At 46.0% G+C, this 26851-nt stretch overlaps 1 protein-coding gene across 2 annotated transcripts; it reads left to right on the top strand.

Moving 5' to 3' along the window:
- Positions 1-703: 703 nt before the first annotated feature.
- On the top strand, positions 704-26689 carry LOC139542474 (PDZ domain-containing protein 4-like). 2 transcript variants are annotated; one of them, XM_071347932.1, is made up of 8 exons: positions 704-3815; positions 18055-18108; positions 18936-19231; positions 19394-19484; positions 19624-19722; positions 19810-19872; positions 19969-20070; positions 23123-26689. In XM_071347932.1, exons 1-8 carry the CDS (start codon positions 3756-3758, stop codon positions 25127-25129), a joined length of 2772 nt encoding a protein of 923 aa, XP_071204033.1. In that variant the 5' UTR covers positions 704-3755; the 3' UTR covers positions 25130-26689. The 2 variants fall into 2 exon arrangements, with proteins under 2 accessions (XP_071204033.1, XP_071204034.1); XM_071347933.1 differs by lacking the exon at positions 18055-18108.
- Positions 26690-26851: the final 162 nt, after the last annotated feature.

The raw sequence follows: 26851 nt of genomic DNA, 5'->3' as shown, positions 1-26851 counted from the left end.
CACTACTTTAATCTTCTCTGTGCCCTGGTTAGTCTCATAGCTCTGCTTGGTTCTAAATTAATTGGCAGTGTGAGTGTTGCAAATGTGTCAACAGAGCTGTTTTTAAAATTGAAATTAGACAATGAACAGTACTAAAATGTAGCTTGATATTCAGAAAGGGAGAGAGGGTGAAGGGAGGTCAAGGTAGATATACCAATTGAGGTAATACACAAGTATTGTGCAAACCAAACAGGTGTATATCTATATCTGTCAGCATTTTTACCTTTGTGTTATCCACAAACTGCTTTTGCATTTTTTGTATTGTTAGCATTTTGAAAGCTATACTGCCTAAAGCCCTCTCCCCACCCCACCCCCTCTCCCCACCCCATCTCCCCATCTCCCCACCCCATCTCCCCACCATCTCCCCACCCCAAGATACATACAGTGTGTCACAGATATATGAATATTGTCAAATATGAATTGATAGTGCACCTTGATTGTGCATTATTTAATGTAGTAGCTTACTCTCTCTCATTCCTTCCTGTTATAGGCTACCTGCATTGTGCAAACAGATCATTAGGCTGTCTGGAGCCTGCCCTGTGTTTCCCACAGAGAGAGACATAGAAAGAGGAAGAGGGGGAGGAGGGGTAGCAAATGAGGTGTGGGCAAAATATGGGGGACTAGGGGAGGGGGCCAGAGAGAGAGAGAGGAGGGAGAACAGTGTTGCATCTAGTAGAATCTTATTCAGCAGCAGCAGCAGGCTTGATGGTGCGGCAGAACCGCCTTTGTGTTCCCCGCTGCAGTGGGGGAGCGCATTTATCGTCTCGCCTGAGGGAAGGAGCCAAGAGTATCCTCCAATCAGCCGTCAGTGATTTCTATCATCTTGTAGAGTCCGCTGATGGTGATTTATGTTGAACCTGAGAGAGGCACTTCACACTCTGACTCTACTCACCACCTGGATGGAATCCTCTCAACGCTTTTGTTTCTAATTGTGGGTTTTTAAAAGAATGACCAACAGACAAAAGGTGGATTACTACAGAGCTGCTGCCTCACATTCTTGAATTTATGCTCTTTCCTCCTTGCAGCACAAGATGGATGAACTTTCTTTTTCTGCGGCTCTAGTTTGAGCTTTGTTTTGGTCTGTGAGGACATAGATGGACAGAAGTGATTATTGCAGTAATCTGGAAGAGGGAATACTCTCATATCCTTCCTCATCCTTACAATTTGCGTATCCTCTCTTTCTATCCTCCCTGAGTCTGTTGCATCCTGTGTGAGTCCATACCTGTTGACTCAGATCATTCACATGGCAGGCTCTGGGTTTCAAACTGGAGCTTTTACAGTAGTAGCCAGGTAAGATTAGAATTCACATACATCCTCATGCGATGGTAGGCTCTATGTGGAGCTGGAGATGGAGAGAGCGTAGGAACCGTCGGGACATTTGACACGCCTGTTTGGCTTTCAGCACCTGCTGTGACTGTCTGCCACAGTTCTACAACTAGACTGGCTAATGGCATCTCTCTAGTGCTTACTGCCTAGCCTAGCAGACTGGGAGGGGTTTTTCAAGCGTGTGTGCATGTCTCTCTCTGTGTGTGTGGGTCTTTTATATTGGAGTTGGTTATATATTGTCAGTGTTAAGGATTACACTGAGTGTCTGGAGAGATTACAGGTGCAGTCAGCGAGGCTTTGAGGAAGGATTACAGAAGCTAACACCTTGTTGCTGCCAGGAGGGTGGCTGGACAGAGGTTTACTTTTCAAAGCGTATAATGTTGAATGGTGTTCAGACTGCAGGGTCTCCTGGAGGAGGTACTGATAAGACTTAAAGGTTTAACCCAGGTGATGAGACAGACAGAGAGGGGAGAGGACGGGAGAGATACACACTCATGGAGAAATGGTTACAAGGGTACAGTATAATGTGGTACCTTTCTACTTGAGCATGGATTATGTTAGAGATGGAGAGAGAAAGACAGAGGGTAATTAAAGAATGAGTTCAGGGATTGAAGTCAATACACTGATTTATCCCACTTTAACAGTGGAAGCACAGGTTGAATGAGAGATACAAATGAGAGGAGAAGAGACAAAGTGAAAGACTATCAATTAATACATTTCAATAAGGAAAAGAAAGATCACTAAACCTCAATCTTTCAAATAAAAAGCACAGTATTTTACACATGGCTTATCATTGGTGGTCTTGATGGTAACGAGTCCTGAATCTCCCAATAATAGTCCAGCAAACACAACATCCAATTGAATCCCTTAGTGCATGTGATATTGATTTTAAAACATGACCAAATAGGATGGTTCCTGTTCTCTGCCTAACAGGCCTGTAATTGAATTCTAATATTCTCTTCAGTGACACCCTGGAGCAGTAGCCTCCAGTATTCCAGTGGATTGGAAACACTTTCGATTAGTTAATAAATGAACCATAACGTCAAAAGTGCTGGCTGGAAACCTGACAAAACACCTAGCTGAACCAACCAGTCTGTCTCAAACACCCTTCAGCTGACAACTGTAACCTATTTTCCTCCAATACTCCACATTTAAATGACATACATTTTGTATGTAGACGTGTTCACTGAAACAGCTTCATCCTGAAAATGGTCCTTAGCGGTTGTTATTCTGACAGATACAGACCATCAGGCAAAGAGGTGTAGTTGGGACAACAGCGACTTCCTGGTGTGTTGTTACCTCACTGTGATGCTTGTGCAAGTGTGTGTGTTATTGGGTTTCGTGTACCCAATACACACCGCTTATCTTGGCTCGACGACCAGGGCTTGAGTTTCAGGCCGTTGGCTAGATGGTTCAGTGGGTAGATTCTTTCTCTCTCCTCTTCATCAGTTTCAATGGAGGTAAACCAGGAAATGTCAATGATCATAAGCACCAATGAAAAGGTTCTGACGAGTCCATTTATCCCGAAGAGGTGAAAGTACCAGAGCAAAAGAGGAGCGGAACCTGGGAAAAGACTGAAGCAGTCCTTCTAAACCTGGAAAGCGAAGAAGGTGGGAAGGGAAAAGGAAGGTGAAAAGTTATTTGATATCGGTGCCTGTTTGCATCTGAAACTTTGAAAGTGTTTCTTTGATAGAGTGCTGGGACCAGGGGAAAAACATGGGTGAGTTAACTTGGAGTTCCATTGGGAAAAACCTCAGCTAGTTCAGAGAGACAGCTCACATGGTGAGACTGTTCCACAGAAGTGAGAAGTGGTTATTAGGTTATTGAATCATCATTATATAGTTATGATAGACTGTCTTAGATACATTACAACACAATAGATCATCAACACATCTGAGATCATCTGTCAGTCTTTCTTTCCAACCCATCAGCAGCTCCCTTGTCACCTTAGTCATTCCTCACTCCCCTTTCTACTCCTTCTGACCAATCCAAAGACCACGATGGAGTCATGCAAAACCTAACCTGAACCGAACCACTCCATGCTTATGAAGACAAACGAAGATTGTTGTACTCTGTGATGGGGACAGAAACAGACGGGAAGACATTCAAAACCTTTTCGTAAATGTATGGATCACTACAGGATGGTAAAACTTGAAATCTGACTAAAAAGAAGAGAGGAACAGGACACAGGGACACAGACTGTTTTTGGGGACAGAGAACCTCTGGGATTCATAATCCATAGTGCCCTAACATAAGAGGGGTCGACACTCAGGCCCTGTAGGTCGGTGGGAAGCTCTCTCTGACTGCCACACCCAAAGGGAAAGAGGGGTATTTTTAGGTACTGACCTCCTGGACTGGTTTGGCCCCACCCGGCCTGAGTCCAGGTCACCATGGGGTGCAACATGTGTGTGGTTCAGAAGCCTGAGGAACAGTACAGGGTCATGTTCCAGGTGAGTGACTCTCTCTCTCTCTTTGTCTCTCTGTTTTTCTCGTTTCTCTTGTTCCCTTGTTGCTTTCTCTCTCTCTCTCTCTCTCTCTCTCTCTCTCTCTCTCTCTCTCTCTCTCTCTCTCTCTCTCTCTCTCTCTCTCTCTCTCTCTCTCTATCTCTCTCTCTCTCTCTCACTCTCTCTCTTTCTCTTCCATCTAGCTTACAGTAGTACCAACTCTATTAACACTCCTCTCTCCTCCTCTCTCCTCCTCTCTTGCTGTCTTGATACTGACACAGCCTCTCCATATTGACACCTCTCTGGTATAGTGGCTGTCTGCCTGAGGTCTGGTTACAGTTTGCGTTGTCAGTCAAAATGTTCTGGTAGCCCCGAACTGTAGAAACAGAGACAGGCGTCAATATGACGACGCCACATAGGTCTAATGTCCATCATCCATCACAACCAACTGACAGATCATTTTCACAACGATGACTTTAACACTCCATCCACATGAACAAGCAGTGCAAGCTTTTACAGAGGGGCTCACAGTAAAATGATTATGAACAATGTAATTACAACAGCCATAATGATGACAGATTTTTTGGAGGAACAAAACATATGAGAAAAATAACAACATCATCAATCTACAGAATATGATTATTATTGGGACAAAATTCATAATGCAGGCATATTCATATTCATATTATATTATTTACCAAGGTTTCATTGAACACAGGCATTTACATGATTAGATAAGGCATAGGCTACGCATAAAATAAGATCAGTAATCCATTTTTACTTGTACTTGTGCAACCACAACCACTCTCTCGCAGTTGCAGCAATCATGTCATTTTAATAATCATAACTATGTTCATACTCTGTTATAATTATTGTAGTTATTGTGAAAAGCCCTGTAGAGCCCAATTACATCTGAGAGGGAGACACTGAGGGGCCAGATTTTCACTGGGATGCTGCAGGGAATAGTGTAAGATGCTTTGGTTTTAGCTCAACGCCAAAATAGTTATTGTCAAGGGGTTGCGCTGAAGGGTTGCCACGGTTACAGCCTAAGCAACAGCAGCATTTAGCAACTGAGAGACGGTACATGTGCAAGCACATCTAGGTGTGCAAGTCTTATGTAGGTTTTGCCAAGCTGGTCTCTTGGGCATTCACATTTTTAGGATTTGGGATGTAAATTGGTATCCCTCCATTTAGTATGATATGTTATGTACGTTACAAATGGAATAGCGGTTGTACAATATTATACGAATTGGAGGTTTCATACATCTTGGAAGACGTATAGTATTATACGTCTTGCTCTGAGACCATGCTACTTGTTGTGTCATAATGACAAAAGTTAGGATAATTTACATTGCAGGTTAGGAGAACCAACGACAAAGGTTATGATCCTTAATGTTGAAGGTTAGGAGAATTAGGTTAAGGTTAGGAAAAGGGTTATGGGAAGGGTTAGCTAAATTGCTACAGTTGTCACCGACTCGAACACGCAACCTTTGGATTGCTAGACTGTCGAGTTATCCCCCACCCATCCTCCCTACTTTCGTTTTGGTGTTAGGTAACCACACCATTATTCCATTTGTAACATATCATATTAACATATCATATTAAATGGAGTACGTTCCAAAGCCTACGTAGGTTTAACCCTGGTAGGTCTAAGCCCTTCGATCGCAATATCTACTAAGCTAGCATATTGGATTGTTTTAAGTTGGTAATAAAATGTATAGTTTAGCCATTTGATTTGGAATTTTAGGACCCCTGTAGGTATAATAAAAAAAATAAAAAATGTGTTTGATTTGGCCTTCGAATAGCCCATATAAACGCATTGATTAACACATTTGTATATGGCAAAACAGACAGTCAAAAAATTAATCATAAGGAATAAAGTTTTGAATTGTCTGTCCTATATCTGAGAGATATTAGAAAACTCAGGATTAATATTTTTTTTTTTTACCCATGTTTGGTCACTTTATTCATGCCATTTTTTACCCCCTATGCTCGTTGTGCCATTTATCTTCAGACAACTGCCAAAAAGCTTATTGAATCCACAATGTGGATGTCGTAAAGCAAAACAAATGACACTTTCATGTCAGACAGTACAAACTGCTTCTCAAATAAAAATCCCTGATCCCACTTGTAGGCAATGTCATGACGATGTTGGCTAGCTTCAAAACAACTGGGAACTGGTGCTTTAAAGACAACTGAGAACTCTGGGGGGGAAAAAGCTTAGACTGTGAAAAATCGTTTTGAACGGTCATTCAACTCAGAATTCCAAGTCCGAAACTCTGGCATCTTTCTAGAGCCGTCATGATTTGACCTTGTTTTTTCCGAGTTCCCAGTTGTCTTGAAAGCACTGAAGTTGGAAGTCGAAGATTTCTGAGTTCCTAGTTGTTTTGAAGGCAGCATTAGCTAGCAAACATCGCCATGACATCGCCTTTAAGTGGGATCGGGGATTTCTATGGGAGAAGCAGTTTGTGCCTATCTTTATCTTGTACTGTCTCTGACACGACAGTGTTGTTTGGGTTGTCATCGGGTCTAACGGTCGTCTTGCATCGAACTGCGCATGTGCAGGCCGTCAAAGCAAAGGCACTCCTATGATGTAACTGTCACGTTCCTGACCTGTTTTCTCTTGTTTTGTATGTGTTTATTGGTCAGGGCGTGAGCGGGGTGGGCATTTCTATGTGTTGTGTTTCTATGTTGGGTTAAAGGGTTGCCTGGTATGGCTCTCAATTAGAGGCAGGTGTTTGGCATTTCCTCTGATTGAGAGTCATATTAAGGTAGGTTGTTCTCAATGTTTGTTTGTGGGTGATTGTCTCCTGTGTCTTTCGTGTCTGTGTATGTGCACCACACGGGACTGTCTTGGCTGTTCGTTCGTTTGATGTAGTCTGTTCCTGTTCGTGAGTTCTGCGTGTAGTTATGTAAGTTCCATGTTCAGGTCTGTCTACGTCGTGTTTGTTATTTTGTAATTTCCAAGTGTTTTCGTATTTCGTCTTCGTGTTTCAATAAATATCATTTATGTCTAATTACCTCGCTGCGTATTGGTCCACCGATCCTTCTCTCCTCTCCTCGTCCGAGGAAGAGGAGGAAGACGACAGCCGTAACAGAATCACCCACCTAACTAGGACCAAGCGGCGGGGGAGAGCTCAACAGAGCAACCAGGACTCATGGACATGGGAGGAGATCCTGGACGGCAAAGGACCCTGGGCTCAGCCAGGGGAATATCGCCGTCCCAAGGCGGAGCTGGAGGCAGCGAAGGCAGAGAGGCGCTGGTATGAGGAGGCAGCGCGGCGACGCGGTTGGGAGCCCGAGAGTCAGACCCAAAAATTTCTTGGGGGGGGCCACACGAGGAGTGTGGCAAAGCCGGGTAGGATACCTGAGCCAACTCCCCGTGCTTACCGTGGAGTGAGAGGGCGTCGTACTGGTCAGACACCGTGTTATGCGGTAAAGCGCACGGTGTCCCCAGTACGCGTGCTTAGCCCAGTGTGGGCTATTCCACCTTGCCGCACTGGGAGGGCTAGGTTGGGCATCGAGCCGGATGTCATGAAGCCGGCCCAACGTATCTGGCCTCCAGTACGTCTCCTCGGGCCGGCGTACATGGCACCAGCCTTACAGGTGGTGTCCCCGGTTCGCCTGCATAGCCCAGTGCGGGTTATTCCACCTCGCCGCACTGGCAGGGCTACGGGGACCATTCAACCTGGTAAGGTTGGGGAGGCTTGGTGCTCAAGAGCACGTGTCCTCCTTCACGGTCCGGTATACCCGGTGCCACCTCCAAGTACCAGTCCACCGGTGGCAGCCCCCCGCACCAGGCTGTCTCTCCGGGTTCTCTCTCCAGCTGCTCCCACCTGTCCAGCGCTGTCAGAGCTTTCCTCCTCTCCAGCGCAGCCAGTGCCTATACCACGCACCAGGCTGTCTCTCCGTCTCCTCCCTACAGGTGTGCCCGTCTGCCCAGCGGCGCCTGAACTGCCCGTCTGCCCAGCGGCGCCTGAACTGCCCGTCTGCCCAGCGGCGCCTGAACTGCCAGTCTGCCCAACGCCGCATGAACTGCTCGTCTGGACTGAGCCGTCGTCCAGCCAGGACCAGCCAGAGCCGTCCAGCCAGGACCTGCCAGAGCCGTCCAGCCAGGACCTGCCAGAGCCGTCCAGCCAGGACCTGCCAGAGCCGTCCAGCCAGGACCTGCCAGAGCCGTCCACCCAGGACCAGCCAGAGCCGTCCAGCCAGGACCTGCCAGAGCCGTCCAGCCAGGACCTGCCAGAGCCGTCCAGCCAGGACCTGCCAGAGCCGTCCAGCCAGGACCTGCCAGAGCCGTCCAGCCAGGACCTGCCAGAGTCCGTCCAGCCAGGACCTGCCAGAGTCCGTCCAGCCAGGACCTGCCAGAGTCCGTCCAGCCAGGACCTGCCAGAGTCCCTCAGCCAGGACCTGCCAGAGTCCCTCAGCCAGGACCTGCCAGAGTCCCTCAGCCAGGACCTGCCAGAGTCCCTCAGCCAGGACCTGCCAGAGTCCCTCAGCCAGGACCTGCCAGAGTCCCTCAGCCAGGACCTGCCAGAGTCCCTCAGCCAGGACCTGCCAGAGTCCCTCAGCCCGGAGCTGCCGCCCCTTATCCCGGTGCTGGCCCTTATCCCGGTGCTGCCCCTTCATTTAGGTGGGTTTAGTTGGAGGGTGGTCATTGGGAGGGGGATACAGAAGCGGGGAGTGACTATGGTGGTGTGGGGACAGCGTCCGGAGCCTGAGCCACCACCGTGGTCAGATGCCCACCCAGACCCTCCCCTAGACTTTGTGCTGGTGCGCCCGGCGTTCGCACCTTAAGGGGGGGGTTATGTCACGTTCCTGACCTGTTTTCTCTTGTTTTGTATGTGTTTATTGGTCAGGGCGTGAGCGGGGTGGGCATTTCTATGTGTTGTGTTTCTATGTTGGGTTTAAGGGTTGCCTGGTATGGCTCTCAATTAGAGGCAGGTGTTTGGCATTTCCTCTGATTGAGAGTCATATTAAGGTAGGTTGTTCTCAATGTTTGTTTGTGGGTGATTGTCTCCTGTGTCTTTCGTGTCTGTGTATGTGCACCACACGGGACTGTCTTGGCTGTTCGTTCGTTTGATGTAGTCTGTTCCTGTTCGTGAGTTCTGCGTGTAGTTATGTAAGTTCCATGTTCAGGTCTGTCTACGTCGTGTTTGTTATTTTGTAATTTCCAAGTGTTTTCGTATTTCGTCTTCGTGTTTCAATAAATATCATTTATGTCTAATTACCTCGCTGCGTATTGGTCCACCGATCCTTCTCTCCTCTCCTCGTCCGAGGAAGAGGAGGAAGACGACAGCCGTAACAGTAACGTTGTTTTGTTCAACTTAAGACATTGTCTGGAATCCAGGATGTGCCTTGAGATTTCTAGAAAATTAAGAACTAAGGAATCATTTTTCACTCATCTCATTGTCTTCTCAAACCCCAATCCCCAGCCTGGTCTGTTTCGTGTTCCCTGAATTCTCACGGTGTTGTGCCTCTGGGTTTAGAAACTCTGTGGCCGTGTTCGTTAGAGTCTCGTCTTTCAATGGTGGTGACTTATTAGTTTGTAACTCAAACAGTTCAGGTTTTACAGACAATTTCCTGATGATTTTTGTTGTCCGGATCCTCTCATGTGTAGAAAAACACAGTTTTCACAAACCCCATGTTATGGAACAGATACAAACTTCATATCGGCAGAAAAAGGGGATTGGGAAAGGCTAGTCAGCTGTAGAACTAAATGCATCTTCTGCTTTAACCCAACCCCTCTGAATCAGAGAGGTGCGGGGGGCTGCCATAATCAACATCCACGTCTTCAGCGCCCAGGGAACAGTGGGTTAACTGCCTTGCTCAGGGCCCGGGGAACAGTGGGTTAACTGCCTTGCTCAGGGCCCGGGGAACAGTGGGTTAACTGCCTTGCTCAGGGCCCGGGGAACAGTGGGTTAACTGCCTTGCTCAGGGCCCGGGGAACAGTGGGTTAACTGCCTTGCTCAGGGCCCGGGGAACAGTGGGTTAACTGCCTTGCTCAGGGCCCGGGGAACAGTGGGTTAACTGCCTTGCTCAGGGCCCGGGGAACAGTGGGTTAACTGCCTTACTCAGGGCCCGGGGAACAGTGGGTTAACTGCCTTGCTCAGAGGAAGAACGACCGATTTTTACCTTGTCAGCTCAGGGACTCGATTCAGCAACCTTTCGGTTACTGGCCCAACGCTCTAACCACTAGGCTACCTGCCGCTTTCAAGACAACTGAGAACTCCTGATCTTCAGGTCGGAAAGTCGGTGCTCTAGAAAGATGCCCGAGTTTCCGACTTGGAACTCCGAGTTGGACAACCATTAAAAAAAAAAATCCCAGTCGGGAACTTGTTTTTCCCCAGGTTCCCAGTTGTCTTGAACGCACTGAAGTTGGAAGTCGGAGACTTCCAAGTTCCCAGTTGTTTTGAACGCGGCATGAGCTGCAGCCACTGCAAGAAATGGTCTCTAGCAAGCTGTTCAATATTCAAAATGACGTCACCGTGTGACGTGCAGGCGTGTCAATCAACTTTAAGGGCTGGTTTTGCTTTGCGGTAATGCCTGTGAGACTGAATAAAAATGAAACATAAAAATATAATACCCAGGAATCAGCTTCAATATCCATATTCCCTTGTATCAGCAGAATCACAACATGATCTGTCAAATGCATAGTGATATATACTGTATGTGTTATGTGTTATACTGTATGTGTTATTCTATTTTTATGGTTTTATGACATGTGAGTCTGTATCCGTCATCAGAACTGCACTTGGTGCCCAAGGCAAAGCCAAAGCAACAAACAACAGGGGATGACATGAGCACTACCAGTGGTAGAGTAATGAGTCAAAGAAAGGACAGGAGAAGATGGAAAAAAGAAAGGGGGAGGGAGGAGAGGACTTTGTTTCTGTTGATTGCCCTCAGGTGACAGGAGTAATTGATTTGAACGCTTCACAGAGCTGGGATGAATAGGTAGGCTTGTGTGACTTTGCTGATCCCTCGTGTGTGTATCTGTGTCTGCGTACGTGCACGCGCGCGTGTGTGTGTGTGTGTGTGTGTGTAGTCTGGAGCATATAAGGGAGAATGGCAGTAAATTCAGTGACCCCAATACAGAGGTCAGCCATGATGACAGAGACCACATGCGGGGTCAGTGTTTTGATAAAGTGGAAGATTATATCACTTCACTGATCAAGCATTCACACAATTGTGTAATAAGCTGTGCATAAAGGTATGCCCAAGGAAGCGAGCTCAAGTAATACAAAAATGTGCTCAGCTTTTACAGACAACAAAATCCACAGACTGGCAGACTGAGTCCCCTGTGTGAGATCCAGACAGGGAGTGGTAGGGAGTCAAACACTGGTGGTTTATCACTGATTCCTCTGCCATAGCAGCAGAGAGCTGTTCTCTGTCCCATCTGGGTGATGTAGCAAGGAGCGTGTCTGTTTGCTCTGTGGTCCAATCAGTCTGTACACTCTAATAAAAGATTGTTCTAAAAGGGTTCTTTGGATGTCCCCATAGACCATTTTGGTTACAGGTAGAATCCTTTTTGGTTCCTGGTAGAACTCTATCTAGAACCCTACCTGGAACAAAAAAAGGATCTAAAGGGAAGCAAAAAGGGTTCTCCAATGGGGACAGCCGAAGAACCCTTTTAGGTTCTAGATAGCACATTTCTTTCTAAGCGTGTAGCCAATGCTTACAAAGACCACAGAGGTTAGAGATGGACATAGGAGACACAGAACTGAGACACCGACACCCCTTCTATTGGCAGAAATATAGGGTGATCGGTGTTCCCAACTTGGGAAGGCCAGATGGCAAACGGTGTGTCAAGAGGAGCAGGTAGGCATGTAGATAGACCATCAGCATTCCAAACAGAATACACTGACGGTTTGATTGCAGAAGATCAAGCTTCTGAATGTTACATAAAATATGCTGTCCATCCAAAGGCACTTTGTATTTCCATTTAATTACATTTATTGAATTGAAAGAACTCTAGGCAATGTTGTAAATACAGAATTTCTAACAGGACAGAAGGTTGATTATTTTAAAACTCCATGATGCCAAATAAAATACCAACAATTAAAATGTGTCATCATGGAAGAAAAAACCCCATCACATTGCATAATAACATTTGCATAATTACATTGCTTTCTAAAACACTGCATGTTTGAGGTTTTGGTGCTTAGTTCTGGGCTGTTCACAAACGTGTAATTACACATTCAAATTTAGACTCTTCATATAACGCAAACATAACGTTCAACTGAAAGGCTAGTTCTGTCTGTCTGAATACAATCTTCTCTTGCCGGAGGAACGTATTAATGTGCTGCTGACAGGTGCATGTGTCTTGTGTATGGTAAACACCCATATTGTATATTCTGCCTCCTGTCACTCCCCAGGTGAAAGTGGTGAAGGTCACCTCATATATCAGTGTCTACAGCCTACATGAGTCTATGTATTTACAATAAGCATTAGTTAAGTTTATGGGTAATGCATTGCAAACTAACCAGAACATTCATGTATCTACACCACACAGAGAGCACAGTATCCATTTTGTGCTGCACCACCCACCCCTCTCCAGTCTCCCCCTCTGCCCCTCAGTCTCTACCTCCTCCGGTCTCTCTCTCCCTCTCTGTAGAATGGGTTGCAATGCGAGGCCGTTGCCACGGCAACTGAAGTCATTAAACAAGCCTGATGTGCCTTTTTCATACTGAAAAGTTCTGACATACACACTGTGCAAACACATGGCCACTCAAAGATAACCTACTAACGTGTATAGAGTACACAGACAAACATACACAGATTACATGCACGCACATACACTCACTCACTCACTCATATCAATGCACATAAAAACACCGATTTTATTATATAGACATATCCCAACGATGAGTGTCGTGATATGACAACCTGACATTGAGATTGACTTTTCCCTCAGACATAATGTTTCTGTATCCAAACCAATATCTGTCTCTCTCATTGTCTCCTTCACCTGTCTTAGATTGAATCCTATCTGCCCCTCTTCCCCTCTTCTTCTCTTCCTCAGCATCTGTGCATTGATTGACTTCTTCTCTGGCTACAAATATCTAAACGTCTCCCCACAGTCACACCCACAGAGATTCCGCTTCCACCTTCTGTCTCCTTCTGTCTTCCGTCACTCTCTTGCTCTGAAAAACTAAGCGAAAAGACAGTCACTTTCAGAGGGAATTCTCCTCATATATAAATGATATGATTCTCCCATAGACAAAGATAAACCTGAGCAACCTGATTACTTTTTTCAGTGAGGGTTCACGGTCTATGGGCCTTCCATAGAGAATGATCTGTAAATGGAAATATCTGTTGACTCTCACTAATTGGCTTGGTACTCACCTCAAAGCAGGCTTTTATTATTCAACTCATCTGCCTCTTTATCATGGTGCCTGTATCTTTTCCCTTGGGAACACCTCTCTCTGGTAAATTTGTATTTGTATGATTAAGTGTGTGTGTGTGATTAGGTTGGAGGTCACAAATGGAGGAGAGGGGGTTTATGGGTTGTATGTCTGGTCATGTCAGGATGTGTGTGTGTGTGTGTGTGTGTGTGTATGTGTGTGTGTGTGTGTGTGTGTGTGTGTGTGTGTGTGTGTGTGTGTGTGTGTGTGTGTGTGTGTGTGTGTGTGTGTGTGTGTGTGTGTGTGTGTGTGTGTGTGTGTGTGTGTGTGTGTGTGTGTGTGTGTGTGTGTGTGTGTGTGTGTGTGTGTGTGTGTGTGTGTGTGTGTGTGTGTGTAAATACATTACCACTTTCTTAGACAAATACAAATACATACAGCTCCAAAATAAGCTTTAAAAAATACAAGAAAAACAAATATGCCTACACTCTAGCCTACGCTATCTATCTACGGTTCTTCTGCCCTTTTGAAGAACACTTTCTGGTTCCAGGTAGAACCCTTTCGATTCTCTGTAGAGCTCTTTCTACAGAGGGTTCTGCCTGGAACCAAAAAGGGTTCTCCTATCGAGACAGCCGAAGACCTCTTTTGGAACCTTTTTTTCTTAGACTGTAGTTATTGATAGCTCTATTGATAATGGTGTTTCTGAGAATCAATCTATTACCCCAAAATATGCTTGTTAGTTTATTAGTTTCCCAATTTCCCTGAATGTTTGAGTAGTCCCCAAGTCAATAGCAGCTCATCTTTGTCTATGTCTGAGCTCAACCACTGCCCACTGGCCTGTGTAAATGTCCCCCTGTGATATCAAACAGCTGGGGTTAGAACCAGACGGCACTGAGCATGTCTCCAGATATAATTGATTTTGTGAAGAGGGGACTAGACCCTTCAAAGCATGAGAGATGAGAAAAATCAATTACCCAACAAGTAGAATTGAATATGTGAAGGGCAGCAGGGCACGGTCAGCATGCAGCCGTTACAAAAGAAGGAGGGAAACCATTTGGATTGTTTATTATTCATTTTTATGCAAATTGTTTTAGTGATAAGCTAAATTATTCACAGGGAAGAATACGAGTCAGTATAGAGTTTATGAGTCGATACATTTGTCAAATCCTCCTTTACTGCTCATATGTTTGGGTGGGTGTACAGTACACCACCCATTCTCAGTCTTTCCCTCTCCCAGAGTCTGGTGTACTGTAGATATTCCATCAAACTGCAGCTAAAAGGTTGGAGATAAAGCCTCATTAAGCCTCTACATCTCCCTGGAGGTTCCTCTGTGTGTTTCCACTATTTACTTTACCAACAAGCATGGAGCTATGAGACATTCACACCCAGAATTAGTAAAATTGTATTATAAACTTACAATCTACGAGTCCTCGAAAGCTCCTTCCCTCTTTCTTTGTCCTTGTATTTCACTCCTCTTTCTTCACCACCCTTCATCATTTTACCTCCCCTTCCCCCGGTGCTGCTCTCCATCAGCGCCTCTCCCTCGCTTTTTCTCTCATCCCTTTGAACTACCTGCTTCTCATTCATCTCCCTCTCTCTTTCACCCCCACCCCTCATCCACAGCCTCTCCCAAACACCCCCCTACTGTGCTACTCCGAATAACGTAGAGAATAACAGGAATATATAACGGCATGGAACTCAGTCTCAATTCACGCCTGTTATTTAATATAACTTTAGTGGAAGAATGAGCAATACACACCCTACTCGCTCTCTCTCATTGGCAATTAGTCTTGACTGTCATTGGATAATATGAGACACTGCAAAGGTCAGAGGTTATAGGTCATGAAATCAGCTGACATAATGGACCAGTGGATGTATAATGCATTGCGCAACACGTCAAGATGAGTTATCCTTCCAATCTAATGCACAACAACCATGAACCTGTACGAAGCCATCCTCAAAGCAATCTCACTGCCTCTCATTGATAATGAATGCAGTGGCGTCCCCCTCCATCCTCTCTCTAAGTGTTCTCAGACTGTCAGCAATGGCTAAAGGGCTGGTCTTCTATATACCCTATCCCTCATTGGTCCTAATGATGGTGTTACAGGAGAAAAACAACTCACTGTCTCAAATGCTCCATCTCACCTGGTTCCTATCATGTGTAGACAAAAGAAGAGAGAGGGAAAAAAATATAAGTTGCAGGACAAGCTTTTGTAAAGGGACAATTTCATTAGACTTGGCAAATAAAAAATACAGTTAGGCTTCACACTGTTAACTCCATTTGGCGTGGCGGAAGATGCCATGCAAAAAATTAGGTTTCTTATTTTGTCTTCAAGTGAAAGAACTCATTAAGAGGGTGAGAGAGACAGAGATGTATGGAGGGTCATTAGTATAGGAAGGAGAAACGGGCAAGGGAAGGAAACGGCACAGATATAAGCGCATGTTTTGTATCCTCTAGGGAGGGGCTGGAGAAAGAAGAGTGCTGAGGCAGCATGAGGAGAGAGAGCGAAATAGGGAGTGAGTGAGTGATATAGAGAGAGGGTGGGGCAAAGAGAGAGAGTGAGAGGCAAAGAGCAACAGAAGGGAGAGAGGAAGAGGGAGACACAATGGCAGGGGAGTGGGGTTTGGAAAGAGGTGTGAGCAAAGAAATCATAGAGAGGGAGTGAGGAGGTACAGAAAGGCATGGAGAGGGAGAGACGAGGTACAAAAAGGCATGGAGAGGGAGAGAGGAGGTACAAAAAGGCATGGAGAGGGAGAGAGGAGGTACAGAAAGGCATGGAGAGGGAGAGAGGAGGTACAGAAAGGCATGTAGAGGGAGAGAGGAGGTACAGAAAGGCATGGAGAGGGAGAGAGGAGGTACAGAAAGGCATGGAGAGGGAGAGAGGAGGTACAGAAAGGCATGGAGAGGGAGAGACAAGGTACAGAAAGGCATGGAGAGGGAGAGAAAAGGCATGGAGAGGGAGAGACAAGGTACAGAAAGGCATGGAGAGGGAGAGATGAGGTACAAAAAGGCATGGAGAGGGAGAGAGGAGGTGCAGAAAGGCATGGAGAGGGAGAGACAAGGTACAGAAAGGCATGGAGAGGGAGAGAAAAGGCATGGAGAGGGAGAGACAAGGTACAGAAAGGCATGGAGAGGGAGAGATGAGGTACAAAAAGGCATGGAGAGGGAGAGAGGAGGTGCAGAAAGGCATGGAGAGGGAGAGAGGAGGTACAGAAAGACATGGAGAGGGAGAGAGGAGGTACAGAAAGGCATGGAGAGGGAGAGAGGAGGTACAGAAAGGCATGGAGAGGGAGAGAGGAGGTGCAGAAAGGCACGGAGAGCCAGAACCAAATGGAAAAGAATAGAGAGAAAGAAAGAACGTTTTTGTGGTTGACTGCATAGGGGAACATCGATTTGAATTGCGATTATTTGAAGGGGACAGGAAAAGAGAGGGGAACGATGGAGGCATGGAAGCAGGGTATAAAGATGTGGAAATCCCCAGACAGCCACGGTCGGTGTGTGACCATGAATGCACTAACACAATGTCTGTATGCCTAGGTGTCTGTCTTCTGCCACTCAGAGCACCTCGATACTGTCTACAGGTCTCCATTAAAACATATGGAGGCACACTTGTGACACACACACGCACACCTTCACGCACATTCACCCAGCTGTGTGCAATATGCTCATGACTTCAACCAGCAGATTCTATACACACCAAAAAGCACATTACCATTTGGTCAGAAGGGTATAAATGGTGGTTTGATGTTTCACCTCTTAACAAACGTTACGTTTGGGGTCTTGCATCAGTTTACCAGGATCACTGCTTCTCTCATATATATATATATAGAGAGAGAGAGAGAGAGAGAGAGAGAGAGAGAGAGAGAGAGAGAGAGAGAGAGAGAGAGAGAGAGAGAGAGAGAGAGAGAGAGAGAGAGAGAGAGAGAGAGAGAGAGAGAGAGAGAGAAAGAGAGAGAGAGAAAGAGAGAGAGAGAAAGAGAGAGAGAGAAAGAGAGAGAGAGAAAGAGAGAGAGAGAGAGAGAGAGAGAGAGAGAGAGAGAGAGAGAGAGAGAGAGAGAGAGAGAGAGAGAGAGAGAGAGAGAGAGAGAGAGAGAGAGAGAGAGAGAGAGAGAGAGAGGCTTCACAGACATGTGGGTTTATCTATTAGGCTGGGTTGGCACACATTGATTTACACTGTGTGCCAAGATGTATTCTATGTGACTGAGTTGTGTTGGTTCACAGAAGCCCAGTTTATACCTGGTTCTGACATGCATCCTTTGTCCTGATCTTGGCCACATTCTCATTATGCCCACATTTCCAGACAGGTGTAGATGATTAAAAGACGCATTGTGACTACCTACGGAGGTAGTCAGGCACATGTTAGCAAGTGTAGAGGGATCTGAACAGTGAAACCATTTAAATCATCATTATCTCACCTTCTAAAATCATTGGCAGGTGGCATCATTGACTTATGACATCAAAGTGTGTATTAAAATAGGGAAAATAAATATTATTTTGAAAGAATAGCTGTCAAATAATTGGCATACAGGGAGGGAACAGGAAATGTGGTCACAATGTGTACACAGTGGATTGATAAGAGACACATTTTAATACCATGTGTAGACATATTTCTGAGAATGAAAAACAATCAAAATGTGGATAAGATCTGGACAAAGGACACATGTTAGCGCTAGGTATAAATGAGGCTAGAGAGAGGATCATGTACAGCATGGTTAGACACATGCAGATGGATTTAGGACTAATACAGAGATTAGTCTACCAACAGGCAGCATTTCTCTCAACCAGTAATAACCCATTTCCTTACAACAACATTGCACTTTCACCTTTTCCTCAGAGCCTACCCTATTAACGCAAGTCTTCTCTTCTCTAATGATTCCATTGCTCTCCCTCTCTCTCTCAACAGAAGGGTCAAATAAGTAACACGTTGTGTCCTTTTGATGGAGAAGGTCGATTGAAGGTCTCAGTATAAAGTTTTTCTTCTCCCCCGCTGTGTGATATCAAAACCTTTTATGTTGAGAGAAATGTACCACATACTGTGATGTGCCTTAGTAACCCTACATGTGATGTGTGTATTATTAACATACACTAAACCTACACATTTCTCTGTGTTGAGGTGTACTGTGTTATTCTCTGTTATCTTCAATGGCTATCTGTTGGCTGTCTAACTCTAGTTCTGTGTCTTAGGCCTGTCTGTATGTGTCATGTATTCTCCTCCTCAGTCCTTGTGTTGTGGCTCAGTTTAACACACAGTGACCTAACCTTGTTCTGTCTGAATGTCTAGCGAGAGATCCTCTAATGTGGCTCAAAGTCTGCTATCTATACTCCTGTTTGGTGTACCTGTTTTGTAATCACACACTCTCTCCACTCATTGCCCTTTCTCTCTATAAACTGCTTATTTTCCATCTTTGTGTTAGCCTCTCTCAATTTCTCCACGTCTCCCTCTGTATGTGCCCTGGTACTCCTTTGTGTTTAATCATTCTTCACCACACTTAGAAAAAAGGGTTCCAAAAGGGTTCTTTGGCTGTCCCCGTAGGAGAACCCTTTTTGGTTTCAGGTAGAACCCGTTTTGGTTCCAGGTAGCACTCTTTTGGGTTCCATCTAGAACCCTCTTTGTAAAGGGTTTTACATGGAACCCAAAAGGGTTCTTCAAAGGGTTCTCCTATAGGGATATCCGAGGAACCGTTTTGGGTTCTAGACAGCACTCCCCTACTCTTCCTTTCTTCTCCTTTTCCACGACCTTCTCCTATCTGACCTCTGACCTCTGTTCTCGCTCCCCTCCTCTAGGTGAATGGTAAGGAGCTGTCCTGTCTCTCACGGGACCCCACCCTGGATGTGCGAGACCCTCTGCTGTCTCATGTGTTGAAGAGGGGGGCCCGGCGGCGGGCGGGACTGGCAGGGACAGCAGCAGTTCCAGGGGGGCTGACTGACTGTGTGGACAGCGGCACTCAGACTGACATCAGCTTCCAACACATGTTGACTCTGGGAAGGACCGCCCACCACCCAGGTGGAGCCCCGCCCCCTCACCCGCCCCCCTCCCCTCCACTGCCACCCATCCTGGAACCCAACCTGCTCAACGAGCTGTGAGTGGAGTGTGTGAGTGGAGTGTGTGAGTGGAGTGTGCGTGTGCGTGAGAGAGAGAATTCAATTTACTTTTCAATTTCCATAAGATGTTTGAAAGCTCTGCAGTTTGCAGCTCTGCTTAAATTTTGATACACTACATATTCTCTATGTTTTCTTCTCAGCCTTTTAGAGCCTGAATATTATGACCCCAATGACTACTTTGACATCACTCAGCATGAGGCGGATCTCAGGCAGGATGAGTTGGAGTATGAGGTGAGGCTACATTTTCCTGTCAAATTAAATTTCCGACCGTGTAATTCAACAGCAATCCCATTCTTCATGCCCTCTCCATCTCCATTACCAGTGTTCATGTGTTTAACTTGTGTGTTTTGTCTGCCACACATTTCAATAGGAGGTGGAGCTGTATAAGTCTCATCAGCAGGACAAGCTGGGGTTAACGGTGTGCTACCGGACAGACGATGAGGAGGACCTGGGGATCTATGTGGGCGAGGTGAGGAGGATGGGAGTGAGGATGAGGGTTATACTTGCTCTGATCGCCTGTTTGCCAGCTAACCTAATCCTCTGTCACTCTCTCCAGGTCAACCCCAATAGTATAGCTGCTATGGATGGCCGTATCCGAGAGGGGGATAGAATCTTACAGGTAGGATTGTTGAGAGAACATTTTAGATAACGTTCTATTATAATTTATAGCAGAAAGCAGGGTCAGACAAGAACATTTCTGATGTGACTGTCTCAGATAAACGGGGTGGACATCCAGAACAGAGAGGAGGCGGTGGCCATTCTGACCCAGGAGGACAGCACCAACATCTCCCTGCTCCTGGCCCGGCCTGAAATAGAGGTGAGAGACCCTCTGAACTGGTTTACTATCTGATATACCATATAAACAAACCAACCAAGACCATGATAACTACAGTACAGTAAATACCATATAAACAAACCAACCAAGACCATGATAACTACAGTACAGTAAATACCATATAAACAAACCAACCAAGACCATGATAACTACAGTACAGTAAATACCATATAACCACCAAAGATGTTTCATTCTTCACACCAAAATTAATTCAAATTCAAGTCAACTAGTTTCTTAACAAAAATGACATGAGAAATGACATAAAGAAAGGTCATATCGGAACCTCTACACTAGAGGCACACCCTTTGTGTAAAATAAATAAGACTGGAGCTATGAATCTCCCCCTACCCTGTTAACCCATGTAAGGAGACAGGAAAGGCGAGAGGAGTAAGAGGGAGACAGATAGGGAGAAATGGAGCTGGACGGGAGCGATAGCTAGCGAGGAGAGGGAGAGCCTGGTTGTTTTCAGTACGTGCCAATGTGGCATTGCTTTGTTTCCCTCAAGGTCACAGCTCAACAGACATAAGGACACAGTCCCAGGACATCCCATAATGTATATATATACACAATGGGTAGTCACTGAACACACACACCTCCAGATGGAACGGCATAGTTGACCATTTTTATACTGAGAGTGATGCATGAGGCATAGACACACACCAATATACCTTCTCACACACAGCCATGCAAAAACAAATGTGTGTGTGCTCTGAGACACACTCAGAGTGTTGAAATCAGAATGCAGTCCACATTCAGCCCAGAATGAGCTAGAGGGCAGATTTAAGAGAGGGCCATTAAATGTAGGCTGCTACCCAGACAAAGTCACCACTGCAAGTACCCTCAAATTCCCTTTATTCATCTGGCACCCTCGAATCTGCAGAGAGACGTGAGATGCAGGGTAGACTAAAACTGCAGCCAGAATAACAATACAATTTCATGGTTAGGAACACCATAACATTATGGAAGAAAATGAAATGGATTCTACAAGAACCAGTATCACTCCCTGAAAACACAACCCTATGGAACAATCCTTGGACAGCTTTTCACAATTCACAGATAAATTGGTCCACATGGAAAACTAAAGGCATAGAACCGTAAATGGCTTAGTAAAAGGAAATCAATGCATTTCCATTAAATCATTAAAAAGCTATTTTGGACTGACAAATGTAGATATTTTCAAATACACGCAACTTAAATGTTTCATATCAAGATATTTCTATTTGAAATCTTTTGGATGTCAGAGCAATCCTATTTGAGTCAGAAAATGCTATTCATATGATAGGTAAGATAAACAAAACCTTGCAGAAGGCCTATCTACCTGACAATCTCCTAGAAAAAATATAAACAATTGGAACCAAGAATGAAAAATAACTAATACTAGCACAAGATGGAGTGTTGGAACTTAACTAATGAAATTACAGTTAATGAAAATGTACACTTAATCCAGTATAAACTAATGTTTATCATTTATTACACAAGGGACAAAGTTCACAAATTAAGCCCATGAGTTGTGGGTGGAGTTGGAATGTTGGCTGTCAATGTAAATGTACTTTTACGCAGTCTGCCTATTCCAAGACATGGCATATGAGGCTTCAGTGAGATGGTTGGAAGATACTTTTCTAGTCAATCATCTTGAAAAAACATATACTTAAAAAATGGAAATCAACCAATCCTCTATCGTTAACACAATGGAAAGGCCTAATGCTTTATTATCTAAATGTTGAAACTGTGTGGGAGACGGAGAGAAACCAAATAGTGCAGTCTGAGGCCATGTGGCAGGGGGAGATGGGGGTGTGAGCAGTTGGGTCTGTGCAGGGGTGATGTTATGAATGTTTGTGTGCGTCTGTATGTTGTTGATGGTTTGTCTATGTTTAGTATTCTTTAAAAAAAGGACAACAAATGTAATCTTACAAAAAATACAACTATAATAATAAGATTCATCGATAAAGTATAGTCTCACATTGAAAATTCAGAGTGAAGAAAGGAAAAGAGATGGGGATCATCCAAGGACGGTATATATGAGCAGATATTAAGGAATTATTCAACGGTCTGGAAAGAGCAAGAGAGAGCGACAGAGAAATAATGAAATGAAGGGTTTTTTGAATAATAATATCTCTCAACTTGAATCCAGTTAAACAATTAAAGTGTAAACCAAATCAATTAACCCTTTAAAGCCCAATGTTACATATATGCAACATTGTCTTTAAACACCTGGTAAAGTGTCTGCACACGATCAATACATAAAAAGGAATAACTTGAAGTGATCGCAATAAAGTTTTGGCACCATCTGGTGGCCAATCTTTGTAATGACACGATGAGCAAAAATATTCAGTCACTTGAAAGTTTGTTATATATATGAAACATAGGGCATTAAGTGACGCAAACCACACATTTGCATAGATTCTTTGCATACCAACAGTTTTTATATTTATTTTCCAGAAATACGTTATTTGGAGTCTCCTTTCACTTCTTTCAATTTTGTTTATGCAAGAAAAACTGGGTCCAGGTTTCTAAGGGTTAAATGTAATCAACTCCACTCTGAGCGGTGATTTGTTTGCTGAATTAAAGCATACACATTTAGTCAATATCGCAGGGGGATCTGGATAAAGGGAGTTAATTAAAACAAGCAATTTGTAATCCTCCTGTACTATTCACTGGTAGTAAAAACACCGCACAGAGTGGTGGTGCAAACATTTAACTTTGGGACCAATTTTCCTTCTTTTCATCCAGACAGCTCAGTGGAAAATACCCCTCAGAAAAAATGCCTTTAAAATGGTAATGAAAATCACACATTACCTTAGCTCCTACCGCCATCTAGTGACTGAGATAAACGCTAACAGACATACCTCTGTAACATGTTGTGTGAGGTTCCCAAGAGTACAAGAAATTGAACCTGTTCAATCTAATATATAATTTCAATCTTTCTTTTCCTTTCTCCTTTGCCCGCCTCAATGACACCCTCAACTCAATATCGAAACCACAACGGCAATCAAACAAAATAAACCCAATCCGTGAAACACATTCTCCAACTTAGAATGACAACCAGCTGGACCCAGATGAACTGGAACTGGAGGTTCTGGATAACTCTGTCCACCTGCCCAGCCCCCATCAGCTGAGGAACAGGGCCTCCATGCTGGGTGAAGGACCAGGGGTCGTGGGTGGGGGTGGTGTGGTGGTGATCCGCGGGCGAGGTCACCGTGACTCTCCAGGCCTGCTCCACACGTTGCTGAGTAACAGCCAGGAGTTGGACAGCGGGGTGGGCCGTACAGACGAGAGTACCCGCAATGAGGAGTCCTCAGAACATGACCTACTAGGAGACGACCAGACCAGCGCCCCCACCACCAACGCCACCAACACCCCCGGCAGCATGCGCAGGTTCCACTCTGGCCAGGGGGACAGGGACACCCCACCCCTTCTACATGGCCACTCCACAGAGTTCCACTTCAGCACTGACTCTCTACTGGGTCTGGACTGTCTGAGTGGGGGAGGAGGTGGTGACCTGGCAGGGGAGAGGGTCTACGCAGCTGACCCAGTGATGATGATGATGCCGGGTCTGACAGAAGAAGAGTGTGAGAGGTACAGGGAGCTCCTGGAGATCAAGTGTTATTATGAGAAGAACAGCAATGCTCTTCTGCTGCTGGGGGAGCATGAGGGTCATGGGGAACAGGGGGGCGATGGGGGGGTTCCTCTGGATGTGAATAGGAATGAGAGCCTGATGCAGCATGAGATGGCCCTCGTGGAAGAGGAGCTACGCCACCTGGAGTTTAAGTGTCGTAACATCCTGAGGGCCCAGAAGATGCAGCAGCTCCGGGAGCGCTGTCTCAAGGCATGGCCCCTGGAGGAGGAAAGTGGGTCTGGAGGTGGGGCCGGGGCTGGGCGGGTGGCTCCTTTGGTTAGCGAGGAGTCCTGTCACCATGAGCTGTCAGACATTAATGAGTTGCCTGAGAGGGAGCGCTCCGACAAGGACAGCACCAGCGCCTACAACACAGGAGGGGAGAGCTGCAGGAGCACCCCTCTGGTCAGCGAACAGTATCCCTCCCCCTCTGCACATGGCCACAGCAGCTTGGAGGGGGGAGACTCTGCCTCTTTGCCGTCTCGAACCCCCAGCCGGCACAGGGAGAGGGGAGGCAGGAGTGAGAGGGGGCAGGCTAACCTGAACCAGCCCTACTCCCCTAGCTCACACAGGAGGGGATCGGAAGTCAAGACCTCTAGCCCGAGAGGGGCCAAGTTCAGATCCCTGTCCCGTGACGGGGGGGCAAGGAGGGGGTCAGACGGAGGGGTGAGATGCCCCAAAACCAATGGAACAGTGGAGGGGAGGGAAGGGCGTAGCGCTGAGAACAGCCCTTATCTGTCCCGCCGCCACTCTGGCTCCAGAATCCCCCAGCGCTACCAGAGCTGCATGCAGCTGAGGTCCCCCTCCACATCCGAGGGCCTGGAGAGACCCAGGGATGGAAGCGAGAGTCCCATGAGCCTGGGGAGCACATGCAAGGACATCCCCCAGGGCCCTGTGTCCATGCCATCCTTACCCATCCCCCCTCCCCTGCCTCCGCCGGCCTCACCGCGTATGGAGTGGAAGGTCAAAGTACGCAGCGACGGATCCCGCTATGTTGCCAAGCGGCCCGTTAGGGACCGCCTCCTGAAGGCCCGGGCCATTAAGATCCGGGAGGAGCGCAGCGGCATGACCACGGACGACGATGCCGTCAGCGAGATGAAGATGGGCCGCTATTGGTCCAAGGAGGAAAGGAAGCAGCAGCTTCTCAGGGCCAGGGAACAGCGCAGACGCAGGGAGTTTATGATGCAGAGCAGGCTGGACTGCCTGAGGGAGAGGGATAGGGAGTACAGTGGCGGTGGACAACAGGGGGCTCCGCAGGGACAGGAGCCCACTACCATCTTGGAGCTGAGCCACAGGAGGAGCCAGAAGAAACGGAGCCGTAGGATCCTGGACAACTGGATCACCATCCAGGAACTACTGGCCCACGGAACCAGGTCACCTGACGGCAAGAAGGTCTACAACCCTCTGCTGTCAGTCACCACTGTCTAATGGAGAGGGTGGAAGACCGAGAAAGAAGAGAGGAGAGGGTGGAAGACCGAGAAAGAAGAGAGGAGAGGGTGGAAGACCGAGAAAGAAGAGAGGAGAGGGTGGAAGACCGAGAAAGAGAGGAGAGGGTGGAAGACCGAGAAAGAGAGGAGAGGGTGGAAGACCGAGAAAGAGAGGAGAGGGTGGAAGACCGAGAAAGAAGAGAGGGTGGAAGACCGAGAAAGAAGAGAGGAGAGGGTGGAAGACCGAGAAAGAAGAGAGGAGAGGGTGGAAGACCGAGAAAGAAGAAAGGAGAGGGTGGAAGACCGAGAAAGAGAGGAGAGGGTGGAAGACCGAGAAAGAAGAGAGGAGAGGGTGGAAGAACGAGAAAGAGAGGAGAGGGTGGAAGACCGAGAAAGAAGAGAGGAGAGGGTGGAAGACCGAGAAAGAAGAGAGGAGAGGGTGGAAGACCGAGAAAGAAGAGAGGAGAGGGTGGAAGACCGAGAAAGAAGAGAGGAGAGGGTGGAAGACCGAGAAAGAAGAGAGGAGAGGGTGGAAGAACGAGAAAGAAGAGAGGAGGGTGGAAGACCGAGAAAGAGAGGAGGGTGGAATACCGAGAAAGAGAGGAGGGTGGAATACCGAGAAAGAAGAGAGGAGGGTGACCAACAAAGTGAGGTAGAGAGGAAGTGTAGGAGTGATTGAAATAAATGTTCGAGGAAGTGGGTTGCTTTGGAGAGGGAAAGAAACCCACTGTTGACTGTGATCTGTCACTGCATATTGGAGAGATTGGGTGATAGACTGTACAACCTTCTCCTTAGTTACCAACAGCTGTGACGAAGGAAAAGAGGGGAAGGGAGAGAATGGTGCAGTGTAGAAGAGAACATAATTACCGGTAACCCATATTGCAAGCTGTAATTTCTGCCTGAGAGAATTATAAACGTAAGCAGGTAGGCAAGACAACAAGTGAAAAGCGCTGGTGAAATAAACCAATCTGTAGCTATTGACCAGCATTTCTTTGCTATACCATTCTTATAAGGACAGCGCCTCGAATGCCCACTAATAAGCTTGTGTATGACATTTACATAGAGTATACAAAGCACATTGGCCAACAAGAACAAAGTGACTGACTAATGAATGAAACGTCGACATTGTGGTAAGATCTGATAAGCACGTTTTAATATGAATAAATTGAGAAGCAGTGAGGAAAAAAAAGCACACCAAATCCCACAGCACAGGAAACATGACAACTATATCTCTGGTGGTTGAGAGTTGAGGAAATCGTCTTGAACGTGTCTTCTGATGGCTGGTACGACCGTATTCTGCGGTGGAGTTACTTATACAGTATGACAGCACAATCTGAGGAGTTGAAAGTGGTTCTTTGACATTTGATTACTTGCATGTTAAAAATAAATGTTAAAAAGTAACATACTTCAAAAAATGTGACAAAGCTGTTGTGAAATTGTGGATGTGACATGTTATTAATTTGTTTAATTCTTAGACTAGAAAACAATGTGGCTCTGTTTGTTCAGTATACCGTGATGTCTGGTCCATGAACGTTTTACAATAAAATCTTTTTCTATATCATTTGTTAAATCAAAATAGTTGAAGTGATTTCGTCCTTTGAATTGTTCGCATATTTTCTGTCATACACCACCATGCTCAAAACTGTCCCAAGGGAGTTGCTGAAGCTCAAGAACAACTACACCTGTGGTTTAGGTTCACATCACAAGGAGTGTACTGATCGAT

This window comes from Salvelinus alpinus, chromosome 17 (assembly GCF_045679555.1).
Source record: "Salvelinus alpinus chromosome 17, SLU_Salpinus.1, whole genome shotgun sequence".
NCBI classification, from domain to species: Eukaryota; Metazoa; Chordata; class Actinopteri; order Salmoniformes; family Salmonidae; genus Salvelinus; species Salvelinus alpinus.
Note: the sequence above shows the minus strand (reverse complement) of the source record. Positions and strands in the feature narration are given on the sequence as shown.